At 41.2% G+C, this 25,211-nt stretch overlaps 1 protein-coding gene across 1 annotated transcript in view; it reads left to right on the top strand.

Moving 5' to 3' along the window:
* Nucleotides 1–1,519: 1,519 nt before the first annotated feature.
* shank1 (SH3 and multiple ankyrin repeat domains 1) overlaps nucleotides 1,520–25,211 on the top strand; it is a gene marked incomplete at both ends in the record, with an annotated part of 44,131 nt that continues 20,439 nt past the window's right edge. Inside the window, 14 exons of the mRNA XM_079233095.1 lie at nucleotides 1,520–2,035; nucleotides 12,497–12,700; nucleotides 13,307–13,378; nucleotides 13,630–13,738; nucleotides 15,816–15,970; nucleotides 16,749–16,916; nucleotides 18,302–18,418; nucleotides 18,974–19,051; nucleotides 19,768–19,834; nucleotides 20,122–20,291; nucleotides 21,330–21,451; nucleotides 22,052–22,200; nucleotides 23,575–23,688; nucleotides 24,705–24,780. Of these exons, the coding sequence (XP_079089221.1) occupies nucleotides 1,520–2,035; nucleotides 12,497–12,700; nucleotides 13,307–13,378; nucleotides 13,630–13,738; nucleotides 15,816–15,970; nucleotides 16,749–16,916; nucleotides 18,302–18,418; nucleotides 18,974–19,051; nucleotides 19,768–19,834; nucleotides 20,122–20,291; nucleotides 21,330–21,451; nucleotides 22,052–22,200; nucleotides 23,575–23,688; nucleotides 24,705–24,780 (2,117 nt within the window). The remainder of the gene's footprint in view (nucleotides 2,036–12,496; nucleotides 12,701–13,306; nucleotides 13,379–13,629; nucleotides 13,739–15,815; nucleotides 15,971–16,748; nucleotides 16,917–18,301; nucleotides 18,419–18,973; nucleotides 19,052–19,767; nucleotides 19,835–20,121; nucleotides 20,292–21,329; nucleotides 21,452–22,051; nucleotides 22,201–23,574; nucleotides 23,689–24,704; nucleotides 24,781–25,211) is intronic.

Here is a 25,211-nt window from a genome sequence, read left to right as displayed (position 1 = left end):
TTTCCCCTTCACAACATGGCTTTGATTCCCTGTGTCTGTCAGCTGCCTCATCACAAGCAACACACACAAACTCAACTCATGTAGCCTCATTATTCTGTACTTATAAAGATGAAAACAAACAACAACTTGGTACCGTTTATTTTATTCCAGATGAATGTTTAGATGAAATATTGTCATTTGAAATTTTGTTTTGTACAATATTTTTTTTTTCACCGAACACTGTTTCAATCAGCCTTCAAATGCTTTTATTTATCTAAATCTATCTAAAAAATACATATTTTCTGTCAGTAGAACAAAAAAATTGTACTTAAGCTTAACTTGGTTACTTTCAGATCAGGTGTTTATTTGGGGTATTCTTCAAATCTCTCTGCTGATTGGTCAGTCCTCTGAAGCTTATGTTTAACATCCTGCTGTTTGGTTCTGTGTGGAGCTGTCCACAATGTAGTGGTGCTGAAAATCCTGAAACTGCGCACAGAGCCAACCAGGAGCCACCAGGGACAGATCTGTTACCTTGCTCAGCTTGTACTTGAATACTGCGCTGCATCTCCGATGCTCTGAAGTGGCTTCTCGGCTCTCTCAGGGGTGATGGCAAGAGTACGAGTGTATAGTTTATCACATAAAGAGGTGTTGTCCATTTCAAATGTCTATAAGATGTGCAGTGATGAATAGTTGCCGTTTAGAGTTCCACCAATATATTCGTTTACTGAGGTGGATGTTGGATTTCTCACACAGCTTTAAATTAACTAAAACAGTCTCTGCAGCTTCAGTGTAACGAGACTTAAATCTGACATCTTTGTTGATTACAACCGACAATACAAAATACCCACCCAGTAATTGCTTCAAATTGTGGATGTACAAGATGAAAAGAAAGACCAGTTGATGTCATTATCATGGGGTCGCCCTGCTACAACGACAAAAAATTGAACATCAACGTCTTTTATATCTCCTTTCTCTTTCAAAGGTTTAATTCTCAAGGTTATGATGTGAATAGACCTCTATAATTCTTCTTTACAGTTAATACAAAGTGCTAACTTGTGCAGTAGTTCCCTCTAACGCAGTACGTGTCACAGCAGTGCTTTCTGTATGAGCATATTCCAATATAGTATAATGTTACCCGCCATAGTGCTATCGCTCACAGTGAAATACTGATACGTTTCAAGCGTCTGAAGGTTCAGTCATCTGCAGGCAAATCTTGAGTGTAACAGTGCAGCAGGATGTCTGAATGAGTAGCGAGAGCCTGCAAGCTGGAAATTAACAGCATAAGTGAGTTAATTTATCCATGAGGTGTGAATAGTATGTCATCGTGCATTGAGGGTTGGAAGGAGTGTATGTCTGCTCCAGAAACCAGAGTTTGTCAGAGTGATGGAGGCCTGGATGCAGCTGGGAAAGAAACTTTGTACAAACTTCTTCTGTAGTTTGTCTTTGTCTCTGTTTTCATCACGTCTTTCCTCTTCTCCCCTCGTTGCAGTGTCTCTCTTGGAATGATGGTGTTGCCACAAGTGCCGCCCTCTCTGTCGCCATGACGATGCCGTTCAGCCCCCTGTCCAGCGACGAGGAGCAACAAAGGATGCTGGGAAATAATCGACATCTCTATCCAGGGGCAGAGGACGAGGAGGAGGAGGAGGAAGAGGAGGAGGAGGAAATGGAAGAAGATGAGCGTCACGAGGGCCAGGAGGAGGAGGAGAACGGCGAGCTGGAAGAGGAGGAGGAAGACGATGAGGAGGAGATGGTGGAGGAGGTCAGGCGAGGTGGCCTGTCGCGGGTGGGCAGGGGCGAGGGACACAGGCAGCCAGGTAAACTGGCCGGAAGACCCGCCGGGGACAGACCGAATCGGTCAGGGAACCCGGGACACGCCACAAACCCCTATTCGGCCAATCCGGGACCTACGCACCAACAGCCAGCCAATCACGTACAGCAGCCGCCGCAGCAGCAGCAAAGGAGGCTGAAGGAGCGCAGCACCGGCACAGGGTCATCTGAGGACACCCACGTTGCTATGATGGTGTTCCGCATCGGCATCCCAGACATAAAGCAAACGGTCAGTGCTGTCACCGCACACTTCACACACATCACGGCAGCGACTGATATGTTCACAAACACAGCGGGCCACGTCCCATTAGTTAAACACACTTTTTTTTTTTATTAACACTTTATTATCAATTTCACCACTCAAAGAATGAAAGCTTGTTGTATTTCATATTGGTGCATACATTCCTGTATACTTTACAGGAATGTTTAGTTTTTTTAGTCCAGTTTTTTCTGTTTTTCATTATCAACATGTATGCATCGAAATTCACATCAGTTTATGAGGTCTTTAACATTTGGGGACTTTTTTGCACTCTCTGAGTAAGATTAGAAGGTTTTAAGGCCAAAATCAGCATCCGGCCAAGCCTTGTTTAGCACAGAGAGTGAAAACAGGGGGAACCATATTCTCTACCAAAGTTACACAAGCTGAAACTTATTAACTCACACATTATTTCTTGTTCGTTTAAAAGTATAAAAACAATAATTCTCTGTTTTACGGGGGGTTATGTCCTGGAATGTGTCTTGGCTGCAGAGCTCAGCCAGCTGTTTCCTCCTGCCTCCAGTCTTTGAGCTAAGCAAAGCTACCTGCTGCTGTCTGTAGCTTCATATTTACAATAGCGATATGTGAGTGATGTCGATCCTCTATTCCAACTCTGTGAAGAGAGACAACAAAAGTCCCTAAATATCGAACTATTCCTTAACATAAATTGTGTGAATAAATACCTGAAGTTCTCAGAGGCATCTGCTTGACATCATTTCTGTGACCCTGCACATGATGAGTGGGGGTGAGAACTGGGTGAGTGGATGGATTTCTGTGTCTGTGCCATGGGGCCCATCATTTCATAATCTGACCATGACAGCATGTGTGGTCAGTTCAGTCAAATCCTGCAATGGGCAGTGCTCCAGAAACACTGCACATCTCAGAGGATTGGATGTATTACATCGATTAGATTCTCTTCCTTTGTCTCTTTCTCTTGGTCTCACTGCATCACCAGCAGAAAACTGAGGAAAGTGCAAATACTCAACAGCAGAGTGAAAGATCTGAAAGGGTGAGAGAGACTTTCAAGGTGACCCAGCTCCAGAGAAAAAGAGAGGGAGAGACGGAGCCAAAAACCCATGCAAGAGCGATCACAATGAGAACATGCAGGCAATAATTTGAATAAAAAACCCCACCAGAAGACTGAAAGGATTCAGAGAGTCAAAGAGAGGGAAGTTGAGTTGAAGAGAGGAAGCTAAAATAGGGGGAAGCGTTGCCTCCGGCTTAATGTCGCCAAAGAGCTTCTAAATGGTGCGATAAAGCCTGCCGTGAAAAGCCCTTTTTCGGTGTGACTGGTTTTAAGAGAGCTGTCCAGAATCATGATGGACCGATCTGCCATCCCGCTCCATTTCTCTGATGCGGTCTTACATCACATCAGTGCAAAAACTTCCATCAGAAGTGTGTCGTAATCGGCCTCACGGGCTGGAGACGTAGCTGCCTCCATGCACAGTACGCCATTCTCCCATTCTTGAGAAATTAGGCATTAGATGCCAGACACCCAGTCATTTTTTCCTCCTCTGTGCTTTTTCTGATGAGCGATCCCTTAAAGTGAATCATCTCAATTGTACCGATAATTGAATTATGAAGAAGCAAAGGAATGCGAGGGGCTAAAGCTGCATCCAAGTGTGTGTTCTTGTGCAGAAGAGAAGAAGAAGAAAAACAGACGAAGAGGAAGAGGAGGGAGGAACGGGGATAGAGGAGAGAGTGTGCGTCTTTGCTCATTGCCAGATTAAAGCTGAACCAGACTGCCTTTGTGTTCGACAAACAGGAGGCCGGTTTCCACAGACATTAGCGGTTCGTCCTCTTTCTCTTCTCTATCAAGCGATCGGGGCTTCTGTGATGTGTCGGCTTTATACATCATCAGCAAGAATTAAACTGCAAATGAAATAAATGCATCTGTGAGTGCCTGTGTGTATGCGTGTCTATATTGTATATTTACCATCCCAGTGCACTATAAATGCCTCGCTCAATGCTTCTTCCTCCCTCTTGCTGCCGTGTGATTTATTATTGATCTATGCATGGGTGTTTTCAACAGTGTGTGTGTGTGTGTGGATACCCAAGTGTGCTTGATTCAGTGTTTTTAAAACCACATTAATAATTCACCACTCCCTATTTATTCAAACAAATCGGCATCAAAGTTTAATTGTGAAAAGATGGATAAATGGGATTGCTTGGGATGAGAATGCTCACTTAAGCCTGGGGTCAAATACTCAGATATCGCCTGATGGTCACATGAAGACATGGAGAGATAGAATGGGGCACACACACACACACACACACACACACACACACACACACACACACACACACACACACACACACACACACACACACACACACGGGTGTTTGGAAGAGGAGGCAGAAAGAGGCTGAGGCAGAGTAGATAAAAGCACAAAGACGAGGATAGCGATAAAGGTAAACGGAGGTAGACACAGATAGAAGCAGATCAAAGTAGATTGATGTAGAAACAAGGTATCTGAGGAAAGGCAGGAGAAAGAGATAAAAGTAGATTGAAAAAGACAGAGTTAGATAGAGAGAGATTCAGGTGGATAAAGTGAAGCAGACAGAAATAAATAAAGGTGGAATGAGATTGAAGTACATAGGAATTGGAATAGCGAGTACAGAAATTGTTAGGTTGCTTGATATTGACTTTTTAAGATGACTTAAAGCACTATTTTTTGTTGATTTCCTGTAACTTAACATTGATAATATTTTCAGTTTTACAATAAGTGTCTTCTAATCTGTGCTCTGCTCAAAATTAATCCAAATTAATTTGAGAAGAAATACTTTTGTTTTAACACAAATTCTGACCTGATCTTACACATTACACCTTTAAAATAAATGTGTAACATCTGTCAAACTTTCTCAAACTAATCTACTTCCTCCTGGTCTACCCCTGCTGTTTAGGATCATTTAACAAAATCAAATACAAATATAACACTGAAGTAAATTCTAAACATTTTTAACTATACTCTTCATTCTCAAGATTGACAATCACATTAATTAGACTAGCTGGCCGACTTGGAGGACACATGTTTTACAAAGAAGGGCCATGATGTTCCCATGATGTTCCCATGATGGTCCACATGTGTGTTGAGTAACTACTTACGCTCGCACTCAGAGATAAATATTAACATATGAACGCACTAAAACATGACCTTAAAGACTTCATGCCAAGATGTACTGACTCAGTACGTACTTTGTTACTCCGCAAGGTCATGAGAGTTATAACCCACCATCACTCTGACATTTTATTGTCTCGCTCACTCACTCTTCTGTCCTGACTCAACCTCTTCAGGTCATTCTTCACTCCGTCTCTTATTCACATCCCGAACATTCAGAATAAAAACCCTCTGATCTTTTTTTCCCCCACTGGTTCATTTCCTCCTCCTCATCCTCCTCCTCTTCCTTCACTCTCTGGTGTTGGGTAATATCACGTTACACTCCCAGTACATTAGGTTTGTTCTACATGTCAGCTAATTCACCCTCAATAAAATCTAATTGATTGTTAATTGTGTTGTAATGAGACGAGGGAGTGACTCGAGAACGCAAATGCAAATGTTATGAATAGAAGGGGGAGGATTTTGAGTGACGTAAGTGACTCATGCAGTAATGCTGAGATGACACGTAAACACACAAACACTGGTAATTAGTGATATATCTATATATTTGTTGGCAGAATATATAGCTATACAGCTCTATGTCAGATGTTTGCTAATAAGGCTTGTGCATCCCTGAAACGATCCAATTTGATGCCCTTTCATTACAGAGTTACCATCGAAAATTGACTTTGATATGTCAATTTATGTCAATGTTCCAGTCGTACTACTGCTCACCAGGCTACATTCATACCATTAACTATATATTTGGACTGATATTGAAAACATTATTCGAAATAAAGATGATATTATAGCAGCTATATTCGTTTTGGACGAACACTATTGTCACTACAATGAACAGCTACTCAAAAGCCGTTTTCTTGTATATTCATGGTTTTCATACCACCACAGTGTTCTCAGTGTGTGCCTGGCCGGCCAGTCCTTCTATAGTAGAAGCACGTAGATATAATTACCTATTATTCCTATTATTATTCACTATAATAATACTATTTTTGTAACTTTCTTGAAAATACTATATGCAGTAAATGTTTTGGGCTGTAAGCCAAATGATTTGTGTTATTAGAATACAACTTGCAGTTTCTGTGACAAAAGTTCTTGACAATATTTTTCAGTTATTGAGCAGATTTGCTATCTTTACTGCATTCATTACGTTTTATGCGTATTGCAGAATATGTTTGGACATGACAAATGCCCTCTGACCTTTGACAAGAGGTCAGTGTTTGTTAATCTCTCCTGAAACGTTTCCACGGAGCCCTCAGAGGAAGCATCTGGTGGGCTTTACCCAGTGGCGGGCCATGGATGTTCTAACAGGGCCTTTAGTGGATCAGCTGTTCGCGCCTTTGCTGCTTTAAAACTCGCTGAACAAATCCGTACACGCCTACTGGGGCGACCTCTCTCAAGGTACTGTCAATCAAGATGGCACTGCTGGTGCACTGACAGAGACCGCTACTGATCTGTTTGTACTACCAGTCTGCTACATTTGTCAAGAGGAGAATTGGGCCATTGCTACATGTGGAATGAATCCAGGGTTTAGTAGTCAGTCTTTTTAGGTCAAGCTCAAATGTGGTTGGATGGATTCTATCGTCTTATGCCGGAGACAGAGACAGATCGGGGTGATATGTAGAAAGTTATTTTGCAAAGTTGATGTCTTGTCCCATTTTATCTGCTGAAGGTCGGGGAACATCTGGCAAACCGAAACTGTGTTGAAGAAAACTCATTGTACAACCCCTCAGTGTACCCAGGAGGCACCTTTTGATGATTTGCAGGTCAAACGACATCTAGAAATGGAGCTTCATTTGGTCACAAACTGTTTGTATGTGACATATTACAGTTTTTTTTACAGCATTTTGCATGACTGTATTAATGCAGGGACCCGTTTTGCATTGCAATATCACCCTTAAACTGTAGTTTTAAACACATCACTAACTCAGTGATTCACGTATGAGTCATTTCAGTCGGTGCTTGAATGATTCATTGTTAGACTGAACTACCAAAAGGCATGTGAAGTATGTTTTACTGTTAAACTCAGTGATGGAAATTAGCCAAGTCTCTTCACTAAAATGCTGTGCTAACTTACAATTTAGAGGTACTTGTACTAGTATTTCCATTTTATGTCACTTTATACTTCTCCAAAATATTTCAAAGGGAAATATTGTACTTTTTAACGCCACAATATTTATTTGACAGCCATAGTTACTTTGCAGGTGATGATTTGACTTCTCTGAATTAGCTCTGTTAGTGGATCTGCATGCTCCTCACTGATCCTTCCTCTTCCACTGGTGGCTGATGAAAAAGGCACTGGTCCATTAACTGTGCACTCAGTGACAGTCAGATATGTGTTTCACAAGAGGTTGATATGATCCTGCCACAGCAGGATGTCGAGGCAGTTTTGTTTGAAGGTTTATTAGATTGTCAAACTTGCATATATGCAGTCAAGTTGGCGTTTGCGTGCCGAGCGCATTAAACAGCATGGAACAAATTATGTTTTCTCCACAGTTTGATTCGTGCAAACTCTGAAGTATAAGCAGCAGCCCCTCAGGCAGGAATTGCTCTCACAAACAGTTTGGAAACACACACTCACACACACACACACACACACACACACACACACACACACACACACACACACACACACACACACACACTCACACAGACAAACATTTATCAGCGCCTGCTTAAGATACGTGATATTTTCAGACTCCGAGATGGTGTCCACCATGCCTCTCAACTGTGAAGAGGTTGTATGTTAATGACAGGGTGAGCTCCAAGGTGAACAGAGGGGCAGAGATAATAGAGAGGAAAGTATGGGGGGGAGGAGAGGAGGGAGTGCAGCATGAGTGAGTGAAAGTGAGAGAAAGACAATGGAGCGAGAACACTGCAGAGTGGGGATGACAGGACTGCTTTAAAGAAATTAATTTGCTTTCTTGAACTGCTGTAGGGGTTGTTTAAAAGCGAGGAAGAGAGTGAGATATGGAGAGGAAGTGGACTTAAATGGTGACATGGCGGACGTGTGTGTATGTGTGTTTAGTGGGGGGTTATTATTTCCCCATAGATCTCATTAAAGGCTTCTAGTCCCACTGCACTTGCCCTGCAGGAAAAGACCAGAGGGACAGAGATAGAGAGAGACGGGAGCGACTCTTATTTCTGCATATAAGTGACAGAGCTGTTCCAGAGAGAGAGAGAGAGAGAGAGAGAGAGAGAGAGAGAGAGAGAGAGAGAGAGAGAGAGGGGGGAGAATATGATAGAGAGAGAGATAGGCAGGGAAGATGAAGAGCAGCATGGACAGAGTGAGTGGGTGTATGTGAGTGGGAAAGTGTGATCACAGCTTCAGGAGACAAGACTGAGAATTTTGGTCTGCATAATAATACAACCACAAGAGAAACAGAAGGGTATAAAGCTGCATTAATGTACTGGAATTAATTTAGAGATTTATAATATAAAAGCTGTAGCATTAGTGTTTGTCTTCCTTTTGTTTAACAGACCCTTTTACAACCGACGTCAACAGAAATATGCTTGTGTTGGCGTTTTTCATCCATGCCATCCAGATGAGTTAGCAAGCTATTAACAATAAATTAAAACTGTTACCAGTATGTTTTGTTGATTGGTTATTTAATTGTCAGAATCAATATTCCAATAGCAGAATTCCAACAGGGAGACAACCGTTTCTGTTAGAGTTTACAAGTTAACTGGAGACTTTAAGCTGTGTCCTCATAAAAGCCTACAATTAAGGATTTTTTACAACATATTTATCTGTTCATTATACGTGAATTGAATATTGTGGAATGTAACACCTTATCCAGACTTCCTTTGCCACGTGTGCATGTGCATCATCAACTCAACTTAGTAGCAGTTAGACAAAACAAAAATATGATGACGCATGATGTTATGATGATAAACACACTGAAATAAATAGAAGGTCTAATTGAATATATATTGTGTATTTGCATCACAAATGATCAGATGGAGAAGCTGAATATATACAATATTTTACATGAAAAGGAAATGCTAGAAAAACGTGAAAGAAATCGCATAATATTCTATAATAGGCTAATAATATATGCATATAATATATTACCTAGGATTGTGAATGGAGAACTTTTACTTGGGCCTTTTTGTAACTTTGCAACTAAGCCCTGATCAGCCAGAATATGAGCACGAACAAGCTTGAATTTAAAGTTAAAAACACATTCTGCGTTTGTGCTTTTATATTTAGTTACTGGAACAATATTGTCATTGTACAGAGACAACATAAACTGATATTAATTTAGACTTACTAAACTCTCTGAACAGTAGAAAGCACCACAAACACTCAACTATTGTGCAACATTTGAGGTTTAGAACAAGTTGCGAGGCTGTATGTGACTATAGGCTTGATTTTTAATAAAGCATAGTTTATACTATTGCATTACTAGTAGGAAAACAGGGTGAAACTGGGAAAACTGGCCAGAACCATGAAGCATTCTGAAGAACCTTGTAGGGATGAATCTGCGATGAGCCCTAATTGGCTGGCCGGTTAGAAGCTGTAGGATCAATCATATTCCTGGAGGTATACAGATCAATAAGCATGGCTGCCTCAGTAAAACCTCCAACTACCTGAAGCTTCTTATAAAACGAAAGCAAAGTCATTACACAAATTTAAATCTCAATTATTTTGTGATAATTATCAGTGTTGATGATTGCTCAGGTTGAGTGTGGGAACGCACGATAACTGAATCCTTAACCTTCTTTCTGTCCTGCTGTGATTGTGATTAATTTTAGATCGTTTGCCTGCATCCTTTATGGGGACTGTAAGTGCAGTGTGTAGGCTAGTGTGTGCGTCTGTGTGTGTGTGTGTTGTTGTGAAACATAATCTAATACCAACAGACAGACACACCTTTTCATCCTCTTTTGCTGTCATAGTCAAAGTCTTAGACATTTGCCTCCCTTTTACTCCACTGTATTTCACCACACACACACACACACACACACACACACACACACACACACACACACACACACACACACACACACACACACACACACACACACACACACACACACACACACACGTCCATTCAAACTGATGAACACTCATACACAAACACATGCACACCCTTCCAGTACCCCATCTCCTAGGGAACACAGGAATGTCTCTATGGCAACAAGCTGCTTGCTCCACTAATGAACCGGTTGCCTTGGTAACCGGGTTGGCTGTGCGCGAATGGAGACACTGAATAAAATAGAGGGAGAAAATGTTATGTTACTCCTCTGCAAAAAAAACAACAATGCAGGTTTTTTTATCTCTTCATTGTGCACACACGCACACACACGCACGCACACACGCACACACACACGTGTGTCTATTATGTGTTTGCATGAAAAATATTAAGAGAGAGCGAATGTTCTGGGAGAGAAGAGCCGGTGCAGTAATGCAGTAAGAGGCAGCCGGCTGTCCTCTGCATCGGCCAATCATCCTGCTGTTGCCTCAAGGTCAGAGAATAACCCGACTCCACTCTGGGCAATGAGAGGAAGAGAGATGAGGAGGGAGGGAGGGAGGAGTAGGAAAGAGGTGCCAAAAACCTTCTGTCAGTAACGTCCCACTTTGTTGACTGAGCCTCTGAGCTGTTGAGCATTTGGCCATTCACGACCCCAGCGGAGACATTTACAGCTGCACCAAATTGCCATTCAAGTCCTTTATGCAGACTGTGGACCCTGGGAATCACCAACTTTACTCCGAGGCTGTCTCCCCCTGCTGGCTCACAGGAGGAACTGCAGTCATAAAGGTTCGAGCCACGGGGTTGTCTCTGGGACAGTCGAGACCTCTACAAGGAGTGCAAAGATAAACTTTGGTCACAAAGTGATTCATGGGACAGGACTTAAGAAAGATCGTACTGATGCACACGATGTATAATCTTTTTTTCCCAGACTTATCGGGAACAGTCAGTGTTTGTTTTAGTTTAACCCAGTCATGCTTCTACCAATCATTCAAATGAAACAAGTGGTGGAAGAACTAGTCAGATGTTTTACTTAAAGGTTCTCTATCGGATATTCTAATCAATTGGTGACAGCTCCTTTTTAATCCACAGATGAGACACAGAGGTCATGAGACAGGGCTCAGTTTAAACACTACATGTACTTTCGGAATAATTGTGGATTTTCCACAATTTTGTGTCCTTTCCTTTCCCTTTAAGTTCTGCTTCCTAACAGCTGTTTCTTCAGGTTGTTTCTATTATGGCCTCTAGTCTGGCTTCTGCATCTTCATCGTCCTTAAGATCAGTTCTTAAAACTCAGTCTCACTGATTGCTTTTAATTATTTAATACTTGTCGTTGACTTTGCTTTTGCTGTCTTTTCATAGTTGTAACATGTAAACTTTTAAGCCCCGCGCCCCCTATATAGGTTGAATTTGACACATGATAGTTAAACTGTGTAAAACATTACAATAATCATGAGCAAATATATTGATGCTACACATCAAATTAAACAAGAGAACCTGGGCTACAATAATTAGTCAGCCATTTCAACACAACTCAAACACCAACTAAAATAATTATTAAAATATCATAATCATAATTTTGTCACGAGTCAGCCCACTCAGCATGTTTCCGGAACTAGCAACCGGTGCTCGGTGCTATCAGAAAAGAAAAAAGATTGCAAAAAGCAAGACAATTCCACACAGATTCCAAATCTGCTCCAAAGCATCACTGAGATATGAACCAAAGAACACAGCAACATGAATCACTTTATCGCTTTACAGTCAGCAAATGCTGCCTACCTTTGTTGATTAGAAGAAGAAAAACGCATTTTCCCCAGTTAATCCACACTGATATAAGTGTATTGAACACCATAAGTAATATACAAGGGAAATATAAGGTTTGGTACATGAGAAAATTCAAACGGCACAGATGGCACAGATTTTGGAGACCTCGCCTGAATTCTCTCTGTCCTAAACCCTCTCTAACGTTGTTCTGCTTCACTCAAACTTTGCAGAGAGACTGTTCACATATTGTGCTATGATTTGGGAGAGCTTTAGACCTTAGTGAGGCATCATTTCAAAGAGATAATCATCCTGAAAGTGCTTTTTTTAGGCGGACCTGAAACTTCTATTTTTGCTGTGTTTCAATCTTTATTTACTCTTAACCAGAAACATATATACTAATATTTACACATCTGAACAAAAGCTCACATGGGTTGCCTTTATTATAACACCAGGATTATTCAAATAGCCCTTGTGGTTGCAAGAGTTTGTATTCCTTGAATCATTCCTTTATACATTTAGAGTATCCCAGTCAACCAATGCTCTCTGAACTTAAAGCTGAGCTCCTTCTGTCTTTCCTGTAGAAATGTTTGCGGTTCAACCCAGATGCCACGGTGTGGAAGGCCAAGCAGCAGGTACTGTGCTCCCTGACCGAATCTCTGCGGGACGTCCTGAACTATGGTCTGTTCCAGCCCGCCACGGACGGCCATGATGCCATGTTCCTGGAGGAGGAGAGGCTGCTCCGAGAGTACCCACAGTCCTTTGAGAAAGGGGTACCATATTTAGAGGTACTATTCCAGTCTTGTATATACAGTTTTACAGCATTATCAGTAGATCTGGTTCAACTTTGTGCATCCCATCATGTGACCAAGGTTTACTCTCCATCTTTTCGTATTTTGAAGGATCCTGGATGGCTGAAGTAAAAAACTGCATTATTTTAAGGCAGCGAGACGACATACTGTAAATGTTCCGCGTGTCATCTAAGCTGATAAAAACCCTGGTTTATGAATTAAGTTTCATGCACGTTTCTTAGAGGAATGTCACGGAACTGTTCAGCTTTACTGCTCTGTTTAGTGCAACTGCTGCAAACTGCTGCTAATCTCTTATCCAGTCTGTATAGTCATCTTCTTTCATGCTACATTATGACCCAGTGGAGGCTTTAAAGCGCCTTTAAACTGCTGTAAAGCGAGACCATTTCTCTCACAGTTCTTGTCTACAGTGAAGTAGAAGAGGGGGTTTGTATAGCGAACCACATAAAGCTTCTCTGTACAATAAATCTGCAGACCCCATTTTGTGGATCTAGGCCAAAAGGAGAAAATCAGAATTAAGGACAAATGCCCTCTGTGTTAGGATTAACTCTCTGTTTCCTTTCCCTTCTCCTCTCTCGAGTTTAGTTTCGATACAAAACCAGGGTGTACAAACAGACCAATCTGGATGAGAAGCAACTGGCCAAACTGCACACTAAGGTATGCAACCCATCTGTCCTGAAGTAGGATCTCTGAAGGGTTTCAACTGCATTTTAAACCATATAAACGAGTCCATTTAAATCAATACAGTATGCATGTCAGTCTATCTGTGCACGTGTATCTTTTCCCTTTGTTAATGAATCTATACTGTACAACGCTTTAATGTGATCTACTGCACTGTACCTTGCTTGCACATACAATATTAAAAGGAGTTCCCTATAATACAGCAGCACGTTTATCTCCGCATGCAGGCTAGCCTGAAGAAATTCATGGATTATATTCAAACCAGCGCTGTGGACAAGATGACCAAGTTCTTAGACAAAGGTCTCGATCCCAACTACCAGGATGCTGACACCGGCGGTATGAAGTGCCTCACTTTCCTACTGTCTATCATCTATCTATCCATCCATACATGACAATTACAGACGATTGTATTGCAGTCAATTGAAAGTTAAAATGGCTTAAAACAAGAATGATGAAAGAGGGTTGACGTTGATGCTGATTTCCCTTGCTACAGCTCTTTTTATCCATACATACATCTAAACACCCACATATTGCTGGTGGCCAGCAGCTTTGTCTCCTCCTTTCTCTCCCTCCGTTTTCTGCCCTCAGCTCTGCAGTATGTTGGTCTCACACTTTGTCAAGGATCTGGGCCAGTGCTGTTTGCAATTTGGTGTCTTTTCTCGGATCCTGTTGGTGCTTAGGGGGCGCAGCAGACGGCTCATTTACAGTCTGGGTGTGCTGCTCTGTGTGGCTCCAGCCGCTGTGGGAGCAACGTGTCACAACACAAAACACAGCCTGCCATCATGGGTGTGAGACACACTTCCACTTCAGAACACCGGGGGGCAACAGAGAGCTCCGATGAACCCACTCATCACGTGGGAAAGACTCCGCATACACACTTTACACCTGAAAATGATACTTGAGGTGGTTATTGCTTTGGATATCAGGGTTTGATTTTGAAGGGTAGAAAATGAATTGATCATTTTAAATCAATACATTTAATTTTGAATTATTCTGCAACAACCTTTAATTAAAACAGCTCAGGTTTAGTGTAAAACTCACTCAGTCTACATGTTTAAAATAGCTGTTCAATCAAAATGTCACAGCTTCACATGGTTTCCTACTTTCTTGTCTGTGAGGCTGTGTCAAGGTGTTCTGACAGTTAGTCCATGAACTATTATTTATTCGCTCAAAAGACAGCTGGAGACCCTTTTTTTTCATTTGACCTGCCTGTCACTGACACGTTTCTTCCTGCTTTTCCACCCAGCCTCCCACTGAGTGCCTTTTAATAGGACATAAAATGACATAAAATGACTCCACAATATTCAGAGTGGCTGCTGTCAGCAGGCGCTCACTTCCATCTCTGCCAAGGGAACTGTTTAATGGGCATTCCCCGAGTCGTCCCGACATGGCAACTTCAGAGGAGGTGCAGTCAAAACATTCCCCCAAATTGTTTGTACCTGAGCTCCACAGAAGCTGTTTGAGGATAAAAGCCCTCAGTCGTTTCCCTCTTTGCCAACAACTCTCCTGTCGCCATGGCAGCCTGTTTTTTACTGGGAACACTTTCAATGCTTGTATTCTTCTTCGTGCTATTGAACCCTTTTCAAGTTCAACTGTGTTTAGTGAGGTTAAAAGTGTTGTGACACAGCATTGGTTTCATTTGGAAATAATCTTATTGAGCTTCTTTGCTGCTTTATTTGATGCCAGCATAATTGGCAAAGTGTGGCAAGCATCAGTGGGAAAACATTTTTTCACAGGTACATTCGTAGAGAAGCTTGTATTTTGCATTACATTTTAGCAGGGGTGAATTTGAACAATTGCGGGAAACTTTACAGTTGGCTAAATTGTCTCAGGGTGTGTTGTGTAACCTGGAAATGATTAATAGTAAGATCTAATTCCTAATGTCCACCTTTATAGGTGATGATGTTTGCATGGAGTGAGTCTTCTTTATACTTTCTGTCAGAACTGGGATTCTCCTAAATTGTTGCAGCAATTTGTGTTTAAATCCATGCTGTAACGCAATAAAAAACGTCTGATATTTGGAGATATCCGCAAGAATTACATTTTTCGGTGATTGGATGGCGAGCATTTCTCTTCTGCCCAGAAACTCCCTTATTATCACAATTTGCCATACACCGTCTAAATGCCCCGGGTCTCTAATTTGTGGCTATAAAGTTGTTTTTTGTGACATTTAATATGTTTTTTTTGTCTAACCTGCAAGGTCAAAGCTGCAGGGGTTCAAGAGTATAACCTCAAAGCAGGTAGAAGAAGAGTTTGAGGGCAAACAGTAGAACTGTATACAAGCGACCCCCTGGGAGCAAACAATCTGGGCCAGTGTCGTCCAAATGGTTTGACTTCCAAACCAATCCTTCTGACCATTAAAAACTCTATTTGAATCTGTGTGTGTGTGCGTGTGTGTGTGTGTGTCCGCCAGAGACTGCTCTTTCCTTGGCGGTGCAGTGTGAGCCGGGTGGAGGTGAGACTATCCGGGTCCTGGTGGATGGAGGCGCTCACATTGACTTCCGCGCCAAAGATGGACTCACACCCGTACACAAAGCTGTGCGAGGCCACCGCCATACAGCCCTTCTGGTAAACATGCACACATCGTTTTCCTTTTATAAAAAATGGTGTTTACAGGTAATGAGTTGTCATTGTCATGCTAGAAAAGGCAAAAAAAAACTACACCAGCGTAAGTAGCTGCAAGATGAATACTTGCCCTGAAACCCATGCAGTATTATCTCCATTTGTGTTACTGTACAAGCAAACAAGCTGAAGACAGAATATACAGACCCTCCCTCCCAAGCAGCAATCAACACCCAACCAAACTATATTATTCTACTCAGCCAAAGAGAAAAAAAAGGACATTCAAATTCAGATTGCCTGGTTTAAAGGTGTGTAGCACATTTGCATTTTAGGAGTTTGTCCAGAACTTTAGCTCCCATATCGTCAAGAAGACAGACACCTGTAGAGGGAAAACTCATTCAGAGGGAGATAATTGCATTTGTTATATTGCCAGTCCATGTTTTCCACAAAGGAAAGAAACAGCTTTAAAGATTTACTGCAGACTGTGATTTAATACTTAATGCTGTCTAGCCTGAGGAGCTACATGACCCCTCTGAACCCCCGGCTATGTGTTCCCTTTCTGATTAAATATTTCATGAATATTCTTCAGCTTGAAGTTGGAAACCACCGTAAAATATTTTTCCATGATGCCTTTTTATTTTTTTTATAATGTGAGCTCATAAAAGTCATCATTATTTTATTGCATTGTAATGCTTGCATACTTTGCTATTCTGCCTTATTGTTATCATTGCTGCCAGCTTTGGAGAACAGCAGGAGGTTGACCTCCTCTGCTGTCTTTCTGCAGGTCCTGCTGTCTCTGGGTGCGTCTCCGGACTATAAGGACCGGCGAGGGCTGACGCCGCTCTACCACACTGTGCTGACAGGGGGCGACACCTCCTGCTGCGAAACACTGCTTTACCACCACGCCAAACTAGGCATCAGGGACGAGAACGGCTGGGACGAGACACATCAGGTGTGCATTGTTTGGCGTCTTTAAAAAGGGATTTTCTAAATCAATTTAAGAGAATATGAATGGAAATACAGAACGTATTTAATCAGGTTTAATGTTGTTCTTGCTGTGTGTACAGTTCATTCTAAACTAAATTAACAGTAAAACTTTTGTGAGAGGACGCTTGAGGCAAAACCTTTAAATCTAATGCAGTCAGGGGCCTAATTGGTGTCTATTTGGGGCTTGTGATTTGAAAGCACCGAAAAGAAAAGTGCCTTGGGGTGTTTGGGTTTTCAGTTTCCGTTGTTTGTATTGCACAAGTGTGCATGTAGCCTATTTGTAATGTACCCGTGTACTCTGTGTTCCAGTGTCTGTGTATGTACAGCCTCTGTGTCAAAACACATTCATGCCATGAAACACTACACCTCTCTTCATTTATCTCGGACCCCTTTCACCCTTCATCCCACCCGCCTTGCTTCTGTGGCCTCATATTGCAGCAGTGAAGTGGACAGGACAAATCAAGGTATCGGCCTCTTCCTCTCAGTATGATCCCCCACACTTCATCAGCGTCTGTCTCTTCAGCTCTCCTCGCCACTCGTGGCCTCCATCTTATTCTGTCTCTGCGTGGTGTGTTGAGTGGGATTTGACTCATACGTTTAGCATTGACATTGATAATTTAAGCCTTTTTGAGTTGAGCTTTTTCAGTTTCATTTGGATAAACTGTATGTAACACTGAAGCAACCAGTAAAGCCCAGTGATATTGCACTTTGAGGTTTCTCTAGGAAAGAAAATAATCGATGAGATGTTTTCTTATAAATGTTTTTCTTACAATGCCAAATAATACACCATTAAACAGAAGCAGTCTTGCTATGATTAGCTGGAGTTTCATATTTGTTCCCCACATATTGATCCATTACATCCAGTTATTGACTTAAAATAAGTTCAAAGTGTCCTGATGTGTGATTGCAATGGGGAGCTCCCAGCCACTCTGATAGGAGTATTGCATATGGCCACGGCATAAATGATACATGAACATACATTTTAATAATCATAACAAGTATCCAGTTTTGATTTCCACTGTAAGATGTTGCTGTGTGTGTGTGTGTCCATTTGATGATGGTTGTACCATTGTTGTCACTTTTGTTCTCGCTCTGTTTTCTCGCCCTCTGAGTTTGGAGGTGGTGTTAATTAAATGTGGTGTCACGTAATAACTGTCACCTTGTTCCTCTCTCTTTGTCACTGCCTGTTCTTCATCCTTGTTTGCTTCTCTGCCTATTTGTTCTCAAACAACCACATACATCCTTCCTTTTTGTTACTCTTTGCTACATTTTATTTTTCCCTCCTTCACAAACTATTTGTATTTTCCATGTGTACCTCTCCCCCTCTCTTTCCTGTTCATCCTCTCTCAGGCCTGTCAGCATGGTAACTCTCAGCATCTGGAGCACCTCCTCTTCTATGGGGCAGATTCTTCCTCCCAGAATGCCTCTGGAAACACTGCCTTGCACATCTGTGCTTTGTACAACAAGGTAGACACACCTTTCATGCAGATCAAATGTCAGCTACGATAGAGTTGGGATAATGGAACACATTAAATCGTTGAGTGTTCAGTGCAACAAAGTGAAAGCTATGAATGCTCCTTATCTTTGTTATATAATTGATGCATCTTTTTAGGTTCGGCAAAATACGTATCTTCCCAGCAAAAACAATTAGATCAGAGAACATTTATATAGATATTAAAGAATACTAAACCCACCAAATGACCATTTGTTTGTCAATTACTCACCCTGTGTTACCTTGAATTCTTGAAGAAAACATACTTTCTGTAAAGCCAAGTCTTTATTTTAATTCATCAAGAAAAACAAAAGGAATTTAAGGTAACAGAGGGTCAGTAATTTAAATAAAAATGCTCAATTTGGGGTAATTTATAACATCATAGCACGCCTATAATGTAGAAAGAAGGCAACACTGCTTTCTAAAGCCACTGCACACATGTGAACACATTACATGCATTTCTACATTAAGCAGCAATTATACAATTGATATTGTGTATAATGTACACTAATCAGTGCTGTTTGTTGCAGGAAAGCTGTTCACGAATTCTGCTCTATCGCGGAGCAAATAAAGACACAAAGAACAACAATGGGCAGACCCCCTTTCAGGTAACATCTGAGTGCCTGGCTGGGTAATTACGCATGTTGGGTGGTTGTGTGGTTTAGTGTCTTATTAAGTTAACGTAGCAGAAAGTGCCAGGGCCTAATTTCCCTTTAAACCATTATTGTGCTGTGATGCACACAGAGGTCCCAGGTGGCAGGATTGTGTGTGACCCCCGTAATCTAAATATATTAACTCTGTCAGTGCAGAAAAAGCTGCAGCTGAGGCGATCTGTTGTGTTGTGTGTGTGTGTGTGTGTGTGTGTGTGTGTGTGTGTGTGTGTGTGTGTGTGTGTGTGTGTGTGTGTGAGAGGAGACAACAGGGAGAAACCATTGGAATTTGCCGGATTGTGTGCTGACCTATAGTTTCTAAAACAAAAACATCAAAAGTATTTGTGCAATGTTGGAAAGAACACAGAAATATGGTCTCACACAAGAGTACTTATATGTGGTTGCTGTATTATAATTTTTCAAGCAAAAAAAGCCCATGTAAATATAATTGTAAACATGCCACCAAGGCCATGAATCTGGTTTTCATCTCTTGTTAAATTGCCCTTAAAGGTGAGAAGTTTACAGCATGTTGAAACTACAGAAGTTATTAAAAGCACCCATATAAATGCCTACTGTAATTACAAGAGGACTAGTCAACAGTTTGTTCCACCATTACATTTTGTGCATTCAGTTGCCATGTGACTGTATCCAAAAAAGATGTGTGTTTTTATCAGGTGGCTGTTATGTCCGGCCATTTTGAGCTGGGAGAAATTATCAAAAACCACCGGGATACAGATGTGGGTAAGTAACGGAGGCCTGGATATGTGTAGTGTCCTGTAATGTTCGACATTTTATTCATCTAAAATGATACATTGGATCTTCACAAGCGGAATTAGGTTTTGAATCATCAGGTTAAAGGGAGCAGCAATGAAAAATAGAATTTAAGGAATATAGTCGAGCATCACTGGAATTCTAAAGAAAAAATAGATTATGAAGCGGTGCAAAACCGCTAAAAGTAGTAAAAAAGAAAAGAAAAAAATCTGAAATAATGTTCACCTCACTCTTTCCTGTCTCCACTCATATTCCAGTTCCCTTTGTGGAGTCTCCAAAGTACGCCCCCCAGAGGCGGGAGAGCACCCGGACTCTGACAATACCCCACCCGCATCCTTTCCTCCGGGCCAACAGTGACAGCAGCATGAACTTGCCAGACTGGATGGCAGTGCCCAACGCCCCAGGGACCAACATCGTCTCCGTGCAGGTGTGTGTGTGTGTGTGTGTATGTGTGTGTGTATGTGTGTGTGTGTGTGCAGGTTCAATCAGATGCAATCTCACCTCATATGGCTCACACGGTCGTCATCAGCAGGCTGGGTTTGCTTTAACTGTCGATATTTAAACCTTCTTCTAAATATTCTGGAGCCTTTGACCTCAAAAAATAATTTGGAGCTACTCCCCAATGAACACCTTTAAACATTTACTGATTGGGTTATTATTACAAAAATAATGTTATGGATATTAATTAACTCTCAAGTACAAACTGCTCCTGGGTTTGATTGACTTCAGAAGGCTTTTAAAAAGGTATTGTATGTAATTGCCTAACTATCCATTGCATTATCCAATTTGAAGGGACATCATACAAAGTAATGGATGGTTTTTATCAACATCTAGTGGTAAACAAGACTCATTGCAGCCACTCATACCCAGCTTTATTGCATAAGCTATGCGTGTACATATATTTTAGTTATGGCCAATGTAGCAGATAAGTAATCATGCTGAGTAATAGCCCATAAACATACGCCATGGAATAAAAGTACATCATTTATATGGTATTACATTGCATACATTTGATTGTATTTACCATTTTGTGGTTGTTGATCTTATTATATGTAAACATTATCAGCTTTTGAAGGCAGAGTCAGTGGCATTAGGAGAGTTTTTATAGATAATCATAGATATGGAAGTCATAAAAAACGTTAAGTTGTCAGAGTGATAGAAAAGAAGATACTGTAATAGAAAAATTTAAAATGCACTGAAGTTAGTTTAAGTCATCAAATTGAATGTATTTAAATAATACAGAAATGTTGAAATAAAAACATAAACAATATAAAGAAATCAGCTCCATTAATCACAACGTAATAAATAATATATATGTGCGCCTACTTTGTAAAGAATTTCCAAAATTGTAACTGTGATTGAATATCATACAGCATGCAGCTGCAATCAGTTGATTTGAAGTCATACTGTGAACATCCTTCATTATATATGATTCTCCCTTCCTCTCCCTGCCGGTCCCTCTCAGGGCTACAAGCACACAGGAACCCTGCGGAGCTCCAGCAGTCCCAGAGGGGCGAGGACGCGCTCTCCATCCCGAGGAAGGATCGGAGACAAGGAGGACCGGAGCAGGCAGAGTCGGAGACAGGGGTGAGTTGCAAAACATGACATCGAAGAAATATAACCTCTCTTCTACTTTTCTGACTTTGGATATCGTAGGTTCATCTCGGCTGATTACAGTGATAGTACATATATTTTTTTAGTGGTGTTGTATGAAGTACTCCTGCCTGCTTCTCCAAACTGGGGTTTGCTGACCGCCATGCACTGACTATGAAGAAGTATCTTATACAATCCCCTTCAAAGTACCTTTGAGACTTTCCATTTAATTTTCTGCAGGTCTCAAAGGAGCCCTTAAAGTTTTAGTTTAAAATCTGGTTTCTCCTTTGTTCTTCCAATGTTTTTGTTTGTGGTGCAATCAATCGATAGGGGTAACAGAAATCTCAGGCTGACTTTGTAAAGTTTGTATTATAGTATTACTATTGTTCAGGGGAATTCAATATCTGTTAAGTGAGTTTGAGTACACAAAGTTCATAAATTAAAAAACACTGAAATGTGACCTGCTAGAGAATCCTTACTGTTCAGGCACATTTTGGGTGAATCCTAAAATCCTCATTCTGAAGTAGCCAGTTACCTTTCTCTCTCTCAAAAAAAGAAGAAGTATTGCATTCATCCTGCCTCCTACCCCCCCAGGCCTGCTCCTGCCAGCACAGCTGGACAGACTGCAGGTCAGCGGAGACGCCTCTACAGCGCTGTCCCGGGACGAGTCTTTGTAGCTACTCGATCTCACTCTGCCCAGGGAGAGCGCGAAATCAGCTTTAGTAAGGGAGACAGGGTCAAAGGTGAGTACGTGCATTTTCATGTCATGATACACTATGTCTCTCGTGTGTGTGTGTGTGTGTGTGTGTGTGTGTGTGTGTGTGTGTGTGTGTGTGTGTGTGTGTGTGTGTGTGTGTGTGTGTGTGTGTGTGTGTGCTGTAGCATAATATTGCATTTTGTCTTCCATGTGAGTCCAAAGTGATTTTGTAGGCAGTGTTCGTGAGGCTGTTTACACCTGCTAAACTACTAATCTCCACATGAATCAGACAGACAGCTTTGACGTCCACACACTTGTAAGAGCTAATTTAATGCGCATTTAGAAACATGCAAAGCAACATCACAGACACTTTTTTAAAGCTTTTCATGTAACAAAAGGTTTCATGTGCAGAATCCCCCTCTGTAGACAATGGCATGGCCCCATAAAGGTCCTGATATACAGTAAGAGCTGCTGACTGCAGAGTTGAGATTTAATTAGCAGCTAACGTAGCTAAAGTATTTTGGACGCAAAGTGAGAGGCAGCATTCATTTAGTAATCCACTGACCACAGTACCATAGCAACACCATAGTGTAGATAATACTATCATCCAAAACAAACACATCACAGTTGTACCATTGGTTTATTATTATGGTATGAATAGCATCTTACCAAACAAATGCTTGTTTATACAGCTAGCCTTTTGAGCATCCCATTGACGTTTTATTTGTACCTGACTAATATAAGTCAGATATTCAGTCACCTTTAAACTCTGGTTCAGCTTTTCTGCATTTTGTCATACGTTGTATAGAGACACGGTTGATCACAATTCACCCATTTGGGACGAGTTCAGAAAGCCACAACCTGCCATTTTACATTGTTTACACTTGGTTTCCGTCGTTAAGCTAAGCTAACCGGTGGCTAGCTATGACTTTATATTTAACAGACAGACAGATATGACTCTCAGCAACAAAGCGAAAAAACATATTTCACAAAATGTCAAACTAAATACACCAAAGATATTACTTGTAAAATGTTAATGACATAAATGCTTGTTCAGGAGATACATGAGTCTCAGACACAGACCAGTACCCAGGTCAGATCTAGGTGTCTTCACATGAGTTTGTAAAATGGCCATGTCCTAACATAAGTGTAAGGTCTCTATGTATGTTTGTATTCAATGTCTGCAGGTATGAATATGTGTGTGTTTGTGAGTGAGTCTATGGTGTCGCAAGGTATGTATGTCTTGGTGAGTATGGAGGCGGTTTGCATGTCAGTGTGTGTCTATGTTTTGTTTATTTTCTGTCTGTATAATGTTGTTGTCTTTTTGCATCGGTTCCTTTTTCATGGTGTTTGTGTTGGTGCATGTTGTGTTGCTTCTTCCTGATATGCTGCTCTTTCCTGACCCCCCCCCCCCCTCTAGTGTTGAGTGTTGGCGAGGGTGGCTACTGGGAGGGAACGGTCAGGGGTCGCACAGGTTGGTTCCCCTCTGACTGTGTGGAGGAAGTGATGCTTCGAAGCCAAGACAACCGATCAGGTGATCAGCAGCAGTCACACACACTCACACGTGCACACCAACACACGGCTGGCTAATCCTGAAAACACCCAGCACTTAAAAAGCTAAATATCTTTTAACCAGGAGTTTCATATTTACCTTATTTATTTATTTATTTAATTTTCAACTAATTTCGGTTTTCACAAAAAGCCTGATGATGCTAGTTTTAGTAATATGTGACAATATTTTAGGATAATAAGCTCATATGTTTTTGTATCAACGCCGCTGGTGGTCTGAGCACCTCACAGTGACAACAAACTTCAGGAAGTCACAACCGCATGTTGTTTTTACACTTCAACTGATGAAACAAACAAAGCATAACGTGTTAATTAGTGAGCTTGAGAGATGCTGGGAGGCTGATTTTGTCACTTTTGGTCAGAATCAATCTAGCCAACCTAAGGTTTCCAGACCTTTATGCTAAGCTAAGCTAACTGGCTGTTGGTTGGAATTTCATATTTACTGAACAGAAACACTGCAAAAAAGTGAATAAGTGTATTTCTCAAAATGTCAAACTGTTGCTTAGTTCTGTACATTTTGTATGATTTTAATTATTGATTAATTTATTGATTATTACTTTGATTGATTATTACAGTCAAATTATAATGCAATTTGTAATGACTTATAAGGCCAAGTATCACTTCAATATACCAGTCATTATAACTCTGTGATCCATCCCAAAAAATACAGTGAGTGAAGTATTATGATACTTATAAGTCATTATAAAATGTTTATAATGTGTTATGATTGTTGTTATTCAACTATATATTAATATATATGAGCACTTGTAACTCAAATTATACAGTTATTTAAGCAGATTATAACGTTATAAGTATGGTTATAATGCATTATAGACATGGGAGACATAGATAGTGTGACCAAATATTGTTATAGGAATAGTATAGGGTAATTACAAAAACAGTACCTGCTGTATAATAAACCTTGCATATAGATTACATGTAACTGCAACAAGCTGATGGCCCTGTGATTTTGTGTTTCAGAGAGCCGTGGAGAACGAGCCAAAAGGCTGTTCCGCCATTACACTGTGGGATCCTATGACAGCTTTGACGCTCCCAGGTAAGAGTTACTGTACTTTGCCTCTTGCCAACACTGATGCACAGCAAACTGAAGCCAGTTTTATCAAAAGCAAGCAGCCACCTGCACAGATCTTCGCAGGTGGCTGCAGGTGGGGCTCTGCTTCAGCTCATACGGTTAAGGGTATAGTAGGGTTCATTTAGGGTAAGGTCACTCCAGAATGGTACTTCACCTGCCAGAGGGCTATTTGAGCTGAACACAAGGGCACTTTGGGGCACTTGGGCTGACAAAAGAGGCATTTGGATGCTTCAGTGCCTGTTTGATGTGACATTAGGATCAGAATGAAGCATGAAAGTATCCCATTATGACACAGACACGTCCTGGTTAAATGAAGGTCAAGGGAAGGGCAGCTTGACATTCAGATTATTGCTCTACTGCGGCAAAAAGGGGCTTTCTGCCGAGCTAAAGAGTAT

Source organism: Taurulus bubalis (genome assembly GCF_910589615.1).
Source record: "Taurulus bubalis genome assembly, chromosome: 17".
NCBI lineage: Eukaryota > Metazoa > Chordata > Actinopteri > Perciformes > Cottidae > Taurulus > Taurulus bubalis.
Note: the sequence above shows the minus strand (reverse complement) of the source record. Positions and strands in the feature narration are given on the sequence as shown.